At 46.0% G+C, this 12,791-nt stretch overlaps 1 protein-coding gene across 1 annotated transcript; it reads left to right on the top strand.

The window, feature by feature from the left end:
• The first annotated feature begins 390 nt into the window (after positions 1–390).
• LOC138742134 (claudin-4-like) lies at positions 391–7,319 on the top strand. Its single transcript, XM_069896317.1, has 4 exons — positions 391–1,022; positions 4,816–4,906; positions 5,653–5,721; positions 7,173–7,319. The coding sequence occupies exons 1-4, from the start codon at positions 391–393 to the stop codon at positions 7,317–7,319; spliced, it is 939 nt and encodes a 312-aa protein (XP_069752418.1).
• Positions 7,320–12,791: the final 5,472 nt, after the last annotated feature.

Here is a 12,791-nt window from a genome sequence, read left to right as displayed (position 1 = left end):
AGAAAAATGGCAGCAGCTTTTCCAATGTTACACAATCAGGAGCCACAGCCAATCACTGTATACCTCGATTGCTGGCAACCTGCCATTTGCTTGCAGTTCAGACTGACAGCCCATTTAAAGAGTCATTAATTATCCAATCTGTCCTGCTGCCCACCCCAGCACAGAAATCCATCCTTCAGTAGGTGCAGCAGGAGTCGATCATCTTCTTTTGTATCTGCCTGTGGGAGAATGTACCATCAGGAAGGTTTTGTCTCATATCAGAGTTTTCTTTTCTTGTTAAATTGTGACTGATTCCCAATATTCTTGAGCTTCAGATGATCCAGTGGAGGTGGCATTTTTGGACAACCGTCAGCAATTGCTGGGACGTGCTGGGGATTTTGCACGGGTGCAATGTCAAATACCTGCTTCCAGGTGGTGGGATTCATCACTGCTGTGGTGGGCTGGTTCATGGCCTGCATCTCCATGGCAATTCCTCAGTGGAGAATCCGGAATCTGGATGGCAGCACCATCCTAACAGTGCAGGAAGGTTGGGAAGGGATCTGGATGAGCTGCATTAATGACAGTGGGGGTCTCCTGAGCTGTGACATTTATGACTCATTGCTGGGATTGCCGTCTGACCTGCAGGCGGCCAGAGCACTCATGTGCCTGGCTGTGGCACTGGGCATTTTAGCCATGGTGGTGTCCTGTGCAGGTATGAAATGCACCAAGTTCGCAAAGGAGGAGGAGAGGTTCAAGGATCTACTGGCTGTGGCCGGAGGGGTTCTCTTCATCTTGGCAGGAGTGTGTGTCCTGATTCCAGTCTCCTGGACTGCTGCCAACATTGTAGCCGACTTCTACAACCCTCTGGTGCCCCTGTCCATGAAAGCAGGGCTGGGTGATGCTCTCTTTCTGGGGTGGGGGTCAACTTTTGTCCTGGTCCTTGGAGGAAGCATCCTGTGCTGCTCCTGTCCAGCAGACACTGGGAAGAGGAAAGGGTATATGAGGAACCTCGCTCAGTTTCATTCCACAGCTTCAAGAAACAGGTAACCATCACTGTTGAAACCCTTGCTCAGGCAGACCAGTATCCCATCTTTCGCTCTCTATAAATTTGCACTTGTCAAATAATTTGCAGTTTGCATTGAAAGTTACAACTTGTTCCCTCCAGCCTGAGAATCCTCTCATTTTAAAATTCTCCACCTCATTTTGAAAACCCTCCTTGTCCCACCTTTCCTTTCTCTGTAACAAACTCTACAACGCTCAAATATTTCATCATTCATCCATTTCAAATTTCTCACATTTCTTCAATTTTAATCAATCAACCAGGGATTGTTTTGTCATTTGTCGCCTGAGCTTACAGGTCTAGAATTCCTCCCCTTGCCTTCTGCTCCTAATTACCTTCTCGAGGATATTTTACCTTTCACATTCGGTAAACAAAATGTCATCCAAAACCCATATCCTAATATACAGCATCAAATTCATTCATTGCCCCTGTGTTTACATTAGTCCAACACTGCTACAGTTTAACATTTCCAACTGTATTTTCAATACACCCTGCACTGCCCCCACCCACCAAGGTATTACTCTTTCCTTTCTAAACTCTTTCTGTTCCACAACTCTTTGATGTCTCAGTGACCCTCCAGTTCTGGTTTTTAACCGCATCTCTAATTTTAATCACTCCATCACTGGCATTAGCTCCTTTAGCTAACCGGTCCAAAGGTCCGAAAAATTCTTGCTTTTATTTTAATCTCTGACTTTATACTTTCCTTTCAATCTTTAAAATGATCTTTAGACCAATTGCAGTGAGCAAGCCACTGCCACTTATGCTAATATCCACTTATGCAGCTGTCATATTTTATCCAAACCTGCTGCCGTTTGAATGCTTTGCATGTTTTCCCTGAGATCACACGGGTTTCTTCTTTGTGTTCTGGTTTCCTTCCACATTCCCAAGATGTGCGAGTTATAAATTACCTCGTGTATAAGTAGTTGAGAAAATTTGGGTGGGGTGGGGGGGGTGGGGAGATGTTGGGAGAGTGTAGTTAATACTATGAAGGTTAAAGGGAAAATTTGTTGGAAATGGGATCGTTCTGTGAGTCGACATAGACCCAAAGGAATTCAAAGCCTCCATCTAGGACACATAGAAATATCAAAATGTTACCATGAAGTACTATGTTAAAACCACATTGGAAATATTGTTTATTCTGTGGAAATGTTGTAATCTGTAATTTTAATGAAGTAGTTGGTTTTTACTCTATGGGCCATATTTGTTATTTTGAGGAGTAACATTTGAATCTGGAATTTACCAGCTCTTAGACTGTACCATTGAAACAGGGAATGGTGAAGATGAAAGTGAAGTCACCAAATCCTACCATAAAATAAGAAACAAAGTGCTTTTGACAAACCTCAATGCACTGCTCTGGTGTGGTTCTTTTTGTGAAGGTTAACACATTAGCACAAGTTGTTACCTCCTGATGAAATGCAACAATCTCAGTGCATCAGGCACGGTAACACAGCGGGTTAGATAACTGCGTTCATCTTTGCACTTACATTTAAATGCAGATGGGCTGACAGAATCAATCAGGGGTACCTGAAATATCATTAACTCATGCTGCCCTTCCATTGCTCGGCAGGAACTAATTCTCAGTTAAGGGAGTGAGGGATCCCCTCTTAAATAGGTCTGTTGTGTTTGGAAAAATGCTTTATAACAGCTCCAAGTCCACACCACAAAACTGCTCGTATTTTGACACAAGTTAGTAAGTATCCTCTGCCAAGCCAGAAGGATTGTTGATGTAGCGAGATTATATCCATCACATTATTTAAGGATGTTCTTTAGGGCCAAAGTTAGAAACATCAATTGAAAGATGAGCAGAATTCTGGAGCTTATCTGGTCATACATGATTAATGGAGCCACATAGATGGATCTCATTGCTGTATTTAGGCTTTTTTAATCACTGACTCATCGAGCATGTTAATCTCGTTCAATACTTATCACCCACCTTCACACTGACTTCATCCCAAATGCTCTCAACATATATTCTGGTCTTCCATCATCCTCATTTTTCACTTTTCAATTGCTCATTTCATATCTTCACTGTCTCAGGTTTTCTGTACATTCCCTTTTCTCCAGAATTGGATCCAAGACATTCTAAGCACTTCTTAACCTTAACTAATCCTTCCATAAAATTCTCCTAATATCAGATCTCATCAAATTCTCTCTCTAACCCTTACTTATATAAACCCCAACTTTTTTCTCTTTTACAACTTTTAAAAAGGGTTTTTCCTCATCAACCATTAACTCATGACCTCTTCCTAACATAGAATTACCACTTGTTTCACTGCTTTATGTACCATAGCTCATTTTTAAACTTGAATTGGCCTGTTTTATATATATATTTTATTCTTAAGTGCACTATCTTTAAAAAAATATAAGCTTGTGAATAACCTAACACTCTACCTTAAAGAAAAACTCCTGTGACACAAGAGAGTATTTGAGTGCAAGAGCTCCGCGATTTCCAGGACCGTATTGACTGAATATTCTTGAGAAATAGCCATGACAGGAAAGGCTGTCAAAAGCTTAAATTGATATTCAAGTCAGTTCAAGTTTATTGTCAACTGATTGTACAAGTCTTTCTTTGGCTTGGCTTCACGGACGAAGATTTATGGAGGGGTAATATCCACGTCAGCTGGAGGCTCATTTGTGGCTGACAAGTCCGATGCGGGACAGGCAGACACAGTTGCAGCGGTTGCAAGGGAAAATTGGTTGGTTGGGGTTGGGTGTTGGGTTTTTCCTCCTTTGTCTTTTGTCAGTGAGGTGGGCTCTGCGGTCTTCTTCAAAGGAGGTTGCTGCCCGCCGAACTGTGAGGTGCCAAGATGCACGGTTTGAAGCAATATCAGCCCACTGATTTCTTTAGGCAGTCCTTGTACCTCTTCTTTGGTGCACCTCTGTCATAGTGGCCAGTGGAGAGCTCACCATATAACACGATCTTGGGAAGGTGAAGGACCTCCATTCTGGAAACATTACCTACCCAGCGCATTTGAATCTTCAGCAGCGTGGATTCGATGCTGTCGGCCTCTGCCATCTCGAGTACTTCGATGTTGGTGATGAAGTCGCTCCAATGAATGTTGAGGATGGAGCGGAGACAACGCTGGTGGAAGCATTCTAGGAGCTGTAGGTGATGCTGGTAGAGGATCCAAGATTCGGAGCCGAACAGGAGTGTGGGTATGACAACTGCTCTGTATACGCTAATCTTTGTGAGGTTCTTCAGTTGGTTGTTTTTCCAGTCTCTTTTCTGTAGTCTTCCAAAGGCACTATTTGCCTTGGCGAGTCTGTTGTCTATCTCGTTGTCGATCCTTGCATCCGATGAAATGGTACAGCCGAGATAGGTAAACTGGTTGACCATTTTGAGTTTTGTGTGCCCGATGGAGATGTGGGGGTGATGGTAGTCATGGTGGGGAGCTGGCTGATGGAGGACCTCAGTTTTCTTCAGGCTGACTTCCAGGCCAAACATTTTGGCAGTTTCCGCAAAACAGGACGTCAAGCTCTGAATGGGCAACTAAGGCGGCATCATCTGAAAAGAGTAGTTCACGGACAAGTTGCTCTTGTGTCTTGGTGTGAGCTTGCAGGCGCCTCAGATTGAAGAGAATGCCATCCGTGCAGTACCAGATGTAAACAGCGTCTTCATTGTTGAGGTCTTTCATGGGTTGTTTCAGCATCCTGCTGAAGAAGATTGAAAAGAGGGTTGGTGCGAGAACGCAGCCTTGCTTCACACCATTGTTAATGGAGAAGGGTTCAGAGAGCTCATTGCTGTATCTGACCTGACCTTGTTGGTTTTCGTGCAGTTGGATAACCATGTTGAGGAAGTTTGGGGGGCATCCGAGGCACTCTAGTATTTGCCAAAGCGCTTTCCTACTCACGCTGTCGAAGGCTTTGGTGAGGTCAACAAAGATGATGTAGAGTCCTTTGTTTTGTTCTCTGCACTTTTCTTGGAGCTGTCTGAGGGCAAAGATCATGTCAGTAGTTTCTCTGTTTGCGCGAAAGCCGCACTGTGATTCTGGGAGAACATTTTCGGCGACACTAGGTATTATTCTATTTAGGAGAATCTTAGCGAAGATTTTGCCTGCAATGGAGAGCAGCGTGATTCCCCTGTAGTTTGAGCAGTCTGATTTCTCACCTTTGTTTTTGTACAGGGTGACGATGATGGCATCACGAAGGTCCTGAGGCAGCTTTCCTTGTTCCCAGCAGAGCTTGAAAAACTCATGCAGTTTGGCATGCAGAGTTTTGCCGCCAGCCTTCCAGACCTCTGGGGTAATTCCATCCATACCTGCTGCTTTGCCACTTTTCGGTTGTTCAATTGCCTTATATGTCTCTTCCCGGGTGAGGACCTCATCCAGCTCTAGCCTTAAGAGCTGTTAAGGGAGCTGGAGCAGGGCGGATTCTTGGACTGAGCGGTTGGCACTGAAAAGAGATTGGAAGTGTTCTCACCATCGGTTGAGGATGGGGATCTTGTTGCTGAGGAGAACTTTGCCCTCTGAGCTGCGCAGCGGGCTTTGGACTTGGGGTGAGAGGACGTACACAGCCTTTAGAGCCTCGTAAAAACCTCTGAAGTCGCCAATGTCCGCGCTGAGCTGGGTTCATTTGACGAGGCTAGTCCACCACTTATTTTGGATCTCCCGGAGTTTGCGCTGAAGCTGGCTGCATGCGTGACGGAAGGCTTGTTTCTTCTCTGGCCAGGAGAGTTTTGCAAGGTGAGCTTGGTGGGCAGCTCGCTTTTTTGCCAGCAGCTCCTGGATTTCCTGGTTGTTTTTGTCGAACCAGTCCTTGTTTTTCCTGGAGGAGAAGCCCAGTACCTCTTCAGTGGATTGCAGTATGGCAGTCTTCAGCTGATCCCAGAGGGTTTCAGGGGACGAGTCCGTGAGGCGGATTGCATCCTCGAGCTTTGCTTTGAGGTTTGCCTGGAAGTTTCCTCTCACTTCGTCTGACTGCAAGTTTCCAACATTGAACCTCTTTCTGGGGGCTTTACTGTTCCTGGACTTTGGCTTGAAGTGAAGGTTGAGCTTGCAGCGAACAAGCCGGTGGTCAGTGTGGCATTCCACGCTGGGCTGTGGAGCACATCTTGTTTGTCTCTTTCTCACACCAGGACGTAGTCCAGGAGGTTCCAGTATTTGGATCGGGGATGCATCTAGGTAGTCTTCAGGCTGTCCCTCTGCTGAAAAAGGGTGTTTGTAATGACAAGCCGCTGTTCTGTGCAGAGCTCCAACAGGAGGTGCCCGTTGTCATTGCACTTGCCGACAACATGCTTGCCCAGGATTCCTGGCCAGGTTTCTGAGTCGCCAAGGATGACAACCTTGTCGGCTGTAGGGGTGCGTTGAATGAGGTTGCGCAGATCAGTGTAGAACTTGTCCTTTTCTGCTTGTCCCGCCTAGAGGGTTGGAGCATAGACACTGATGAGGGTGATGCGATGCTTGTTTTGAAGGGGGAGTCGCATGGACATGATCCGGTCCGAGTGGCCTGTCGGGAGGTTTTTGAGTTTGGAGGCAATGGAGTTCTTGACCATGAAGCCTACACCAGATAGGCGTCGTTCATCCATAGGCTTACCAGACCAGTAGAGTGTGTAGCCCGCGCCGCGTTCTTGGAGGCTGCCTACATCTGCCTACATAGCTCATTTTTAAACTTGAATTGGCCTTTTTTATATATATATTTTATTCTTAAGTGCATTATCTTTAAAATAATATAAGCTTGTGAATAACCTAAAACTCTACCTTAAAGAAAAACTCCTGTGACACATGAGAGTATTTGAGTGCAAGAGCTCCGCGATTTCCAGGACTGTATTGACTGAATATTCTTGAGAAATAGCCATGACAGGAAAGGCTGTCAAAAGCTTAACTTGATATTCAAGTCAGTTCAAGTTTATTGTCAACTGATTGTACAAGTACCATCTGATGAAATAGTGTTCTCTGGTCCTCGGTGCAAAACATCCAGACACTCAACCAGACATAACACAGATACATACTTGGCCCACCCAATACATATGCAGGACAAGTATTAATCTATACAAATAAATGAAGGTTGTTTCATTACTATGAGAGTTCTGGATGGTTAGTGTTAGTAGGTCGTTCTTTGGTCGTTCAGCTGATGGGAAGAAGCTGTTCCTCATAATATTCTCATCAAAGCTAACCTATTGTGAATTCTTCTGAAGATGATTCCACAAAGCATCTTAGAGAAGCCAGAGATTCTCAATGTCTTTACATTAAACCAAGTAAACATCAAAGAATGGCTTATCTTTCTCACCTGTGCCAGCAGTAACAGAAGCTTGCATTTAAACAGCAGGGCTAAGTATTCCTAACCATTCAATATTTAAAGCAGGCCATATAAGGAGACAAAACACAAAAGTCTGTGGATGATGTGATCGTAGTAAAAACACAAAAGTACTGGAGGAACTCAGCAGGTCACATAACATGAATAGGAGGCATTTTTGTGCTTTTATCACATGAGGAGATTTAGATTTTAAACTTAGACCTAGGTCCTCTTGGCCCACAAGCCTGTTTTTTTTTCTTGGCTTGGCTTCGCGGACAAATATTTATGGAGGGGGTAAATGTCCACGTCAGCTGCAGGCTCGATTGTGGCTGCCAAGTCCGATGCGGGACAGGCAGACACGGTTGCAGCGGTTGCAAGGGAAAATTGGTTGGTTGGGGTTGGGTGTTGGGTTTTTCCTCCTTTGTCTTTTGTCAGTGAGGTGGGCTCTGCAGTTTACTTCAAAGGAGGTTGCTGCCCGCCGAACTGTGAGGTGCCAAAGTGCACGGTTTGAGGCGATATCAGCCCACTGGTGGTGGTCAATGTGGCAGGCACCAAGAGATTTCTTTAGGCAGTCCTTGTACCTCTTCTTTGGTGCACCTCTGTCATAGCGGCCAGTGGAGAGCTCGCCATATAACACGATCTTGGGAAGGCGATGGTCCTCCATTCTGGAGACGTGACCCACCCAGCGCAGCTGGATCTTCAGCAGCGTGGACTCGATGCTGTCAGCCTCTGCCATCTCGAGTACTTCGATGTTAGGGATGAAGGCGCTCCAATGAATGTTGAGGATGGAGCGGAGACAACTCTGGTGGAAGAATTCTAGGAGCCGTAGGTGATGCCGGTAGAGGACCCATGATTCGGAGCCGAACAGGAGTGTGGGTATGACAACGGCTCTGTATACGCTTATCTTTGTGAGGTTTTTCAGTTGGTTGTTTTTCCAGACTCTTTTGTGTAGTCTTCCAAAGGCGCTATTTGCCTTGGCGAGTCTGTTGTCTATCTCGTTGTCGATCCTTGCATCTGATGAAGTGGTGCAGCCGAGATAGGTAAACTGGTTGACCGTTTTGAGTTTTGTGTGCCCGATGGAGATGTGGGGGGGCTGGTAGTCATGGTGGGGAGCTGGCTGATGGAGGACCTCAATTTTCTTCAGGCTGACTTCCAAGCCAAACATTTTGGCAGTTTCCGCAAAACAGGACGTCAAGCGCTGAAGAGCTGGCTCTGAATGGGCAACTAAAGCGGCATCATCTGCAAAGAGTAGTTCACGGACAAGTTGCTCTTGTGTCTTGGTGTGAGCTTGCAGGCGCCTCAGATTGAAGAGACTGCCATCCGTGCGGTACCGGATGTAAACAGCGTCTTCATTGTTGAGGTCTTTCATGGCTTGGTTCAGCAACATGCTGAAGAAGATTGAAAAGAGGGTTGGTGCGAGAACGCAGCCTTGCTTCACGCCATTGTTAATGGAGAAGGGTTCAGAGAGCTCATTGCTGTATCTGACCCGACCTTGTTGGTTTTCGTGCAGTTGGATAACCATGTTGAGGAACTTTGGGGGGCATCCGATGTGCTCTAGTATTTGCCAAAGCCCTTTCCTGCTCACGGTGTCGAAGGCTTTGGTGAGGTCAACAAAGGTGATGTAGAGTCCTTTGTTTTGTTCTCTGCACTTTTCTTGGAGCTGTCTGACGGCAAAGACCATGTCAGTAGTTCCTCTGTTTGCGCGAAAGCCGCACTGTGATTCTGGGAGAATATTCTCGGCGACACTAGGTATTATTCTATTTAGGAGAATCCTAGCGAAGATTTTGCCTGCAATGGAGAGCAGCATGATTCCCCTGTAGTTTGAGCAGTCTGATTTCTCGCCTTTGTTTCTGTACAGGGTGATGATGATGGCATCACGAAGGTCCTGAGGCAGTTTTCCTTGGTCCCAACAAAGCTTGAAAAACTCATGCAGTTTGACATGCAGAGTTTTGCCGCCAGCCTTCCAGACCTCTGGGGGGATTCCATCCATACTTGCTGCTTTGCCACTTTTCAGTTGTTCAATTGCCTTATATGTCTCATCCTGGGTGAGGACCGCATCCAGCTCTAGCCTTAGGGGCTGTTGAGGGAGCTGGAGCAGGGCGGAATCTTGGACTGAGCGGTTGGCACTGAAAAGAGATTGGAAGTGTTCTGACCATCGGTTGAGGATGGATATCTTGTCGCTGAGGAGGACTTTGCCGTCTGAGCTGCGCATCGGGCTTTGGACTTGGGGTGAGGGGCCATACACAGCCTTTAGAGCCTCGTAGAAACCCCTGAAGTCGCCAATGTCCGCACTGAGCTGGGTTCGCTTAGCGAGGCTAGTCCACCACTCATTTTGGATCTCCCGGAGTTTGCGCTGAAGATGGCTGCATGCGCGACGGATGGCTTGTTTCTTCTCTGGACAGGACGGCTTTGTAAGGTAACACACCTGTGCCACCCAATTAAACTACAAACCCATTTTGAAAGGTGGGAGAAACCCAGAGGGCCTGGAGGAAACCCACACAGACACAGGCAGAATGTAAACTCCTTACAGATAGCGCTGGATTTGAACACCAGTTACTGGCGCTGTAACAGTTTTGTGCTAACTGCTCAGCTAACCGTGCCAACCCAATGTGAGAAGAAGAGATGGTTTTGAAGATCTTCAAGGTGGAAAAGCTTGAAGAAAAAATTGTAGAGATTAGGGCCTCGATAGCTGAAGGAAAGGCCATCAGTGTTGGAGGTACCTGCATTGAAAATTGGGTCTCAAATGAGACCAGAATTGGAGAAGATTCAAAGGATTGTGGGGCTGGAGGAGATCACAAAGATGGTATAAGAGAAATTATGATGGATTTTGTTTTAAAAAAATGTTTACATTAAAGACTACTTATAGCTGTGTCAGGATGGGTGAGGGAGATGGGTGTGAGTTAGCAATATCAAGGGGAGAACTGGAATAATTGAACCTGAACTTTACAAAGATGTGGCTTTGAGCTTAAGTGGAGGTGGAGATCAACAATGAAAAGGAAGTGAAAATAATGGACCGCTAGTGATGGAGAGAATGAGAGTTCTTCTATGAGGTTGTAGTATGGAGCTATGGTTATCCCTTCTCTCCTATATGGATGTGAGACCTGGACTCTGTACCAAAGTCACATCAAACAATTGGAGAAATTCCACATGTGCGCCCTCCATTCTATCCTTGGCATACATTGGCAAGACCTTGTCTCCAACCTGGAGGTCTTGAGTCATGCAAAGTCCACTAGCATTGAGTCCCTGATCATCAGATGTGGGTGGGACACATCTTCAGAATGGATGATCACCATATGCCTCATCAGCTGCTCTATAGTGAACTAAGACCAGTAGGAGACCTCAAGGTTGTCCACGCAAGTGCTATAAAGGCGCTGTGAAGGAAACCCTACACTACTGTGACTTCCAGCCAAGAAAACTAGAAGCTGCGCTGCTTACAGATCCCATTGGCGAGCCCTGTGCTATGAAGCCTACACAGTTTCTTCCCCACAGCCATCAGGCTCCTGAATAAACCTCACAACAGTGCTATCAAGCTGCCCTTGCTTGGGACTAACTGATCCTTCTTTTCACTGTAATTCTCTGCTTTGTAGATTGCGCTCTTTACACAGCTTTATAATGTTAGAAATAATCTGTCAGAATGCTCGCAGAAGAACACTTCCCATTGTTTTCAGTAAAATGTGACAAATAACCTTAAACAAAGAGATGCAACTTTGGGAAGCTGTCGTGTTGAGAAGAGAATCAGGTTCAGTGGGTTCACACAGAGATGAGTCTGGACACAAGTGTTACAATCACACATAACTTTTATTAACTTGCGGGAAACAAACAGGGGAGAACGTTAAATGATAGTCGACTTAAGCGACGATATAGACAATCACCTCAGACTTTGGTTGGACTCCGACAACAGTAAACCTATACCTGACCTGCTCACACACTATGAACAGGGACTCTTACACACACACACCAAGTTCCCTAACCAACAGGGTTGCGGCTTTATGCGAGTACCGACCTATCTCAGTACTAACAGCTCAGCTTCCGTGTAGTGCACACCTTATCTGTGTAAGGACATAGGTAGGCCGCGATTCCTCCATACACAACATTCCATCCTCGGAAGTCACAATACTCTGCAATGACTATGAAGACAATCAATAAATCTATGTATATTTTATAATTATTTAATGCTGCTGAAGATCCAGCTGCGCTGGGTGGGTCACGTCTCCAGAATGGAGGACCATCGCCTTCCCAAGATCGTGTTATATGGCGAGCTCTCCACTGGCCACCGTGACAGAGGTGCACCAAAGAAAAGGTACAAGGACTGCCTAAAGAAATCTCTTGGTGCCTGCCACATTGACCACCGCCAGTGGGCTGATAACGCCTCAAACCGTGCATCTTGGCGCCTCACAGTTTGGCGGGCAGCAACCTCCTTTGAAGAAGACCGCAGAGCCCACCTCACTGACAAAAGGCAAAGGAGGAAAAACCCAACACCCAACCACAACCAACCAATTTTCCCCTGCAACCGCTGCAATCGTGTCTGCCTGTCCCGCATCGGACTTGTCAGCCACAAACGAGCCTGCAGCTGACGTGGACTTTTTACCCCCTCCATAAATCTTCGTCCGCGAAGCCAAGCCAAAGAAGAAGAAGAAGAAGAAAAAAAGGAAAAGAAAAAATAGAACAAAAATAAAAATGATACCAATCAACTGGTTCAATATATGCTGGACAAGGCACACAATCAAATTTTATGATAATGCCTTACAAGCACACCCCCCCCCCCCCCCCCCACCCCGAACAAACAGGGCCACTGTGTTTTCTATGGAGAAGGATGCTGTGGGAGCTACTCCCCAGTGTCCGAGGGGAGGGTAGAAATTGTTTGGTTACTGACTCGTGTGTCTAGTTTCTCCGGCTTGGCTGGCAAATGTGAGCACCGACATCTGTGAGCAGGCAGTGCAAGGTCACCAATCAGGTGCCAGAGCCCTCTCTTGGCTTACACATCCCACGCCTTGGCCTCACGCTTGGGCGCTCTCTAAGCACAGAGCCCAGATGCCCAACAGCCTGCTATCCTGTGGTGAGGCATATATCCAGGGTATACCCGGAGAGCCCTGTTTTTCGTGGTTGTCATTTGACACAGGGATGCCATTCCTGCTTGCATTTAAATGGGTGCAACAAGTGCCTGTGTTGAACCCTGTAATGATAGCTAGAAGGAGTCAGGACTGAAAGTTAGCCAATTTGTCATTTTAAATAAAAGCTCTCAAAGCACCCACTTCATACACTCTAGTTATAAACTGTAACTTTGAATCTGTGACACTACTTATAAATTGTAACTTCAATTTCCTGAGTGTGCTTAAAGACATCATTACTACCGCTCAGGATGATTAAAAAGGAGAAACACAACACAAAGGTCCATTCAAAAGTCTGCATCTGTAATGTGACTAACAATAGATGCCATCAAATCCAATGCTGAGGTTTAGGTTTCCATGGTAACAGCTCTTGCCCATCATGCAGAGTTCTTAGCATAATAGATGACAAAAGC

The sequence above is a fragment of the Narcine bancroftii genome, chromosome 8, assembly GCF_036971445.1.
Source record: "Narcine bancroftii isolate sNarBan1 chromosome 8, sNarBan1.hap1, whole genome shotgun sequence".
In the NCBI taxonomy this organism is placed as follows: Eukaryota; Metazoa; Chordata; class Chondrichthyes; order Torpediniformes; family Narcinidae; genus Narcine; species Narcine bancroftii.
This window is presented reverse-complemented; position numbering and strand designations above follow the sequence as displayed.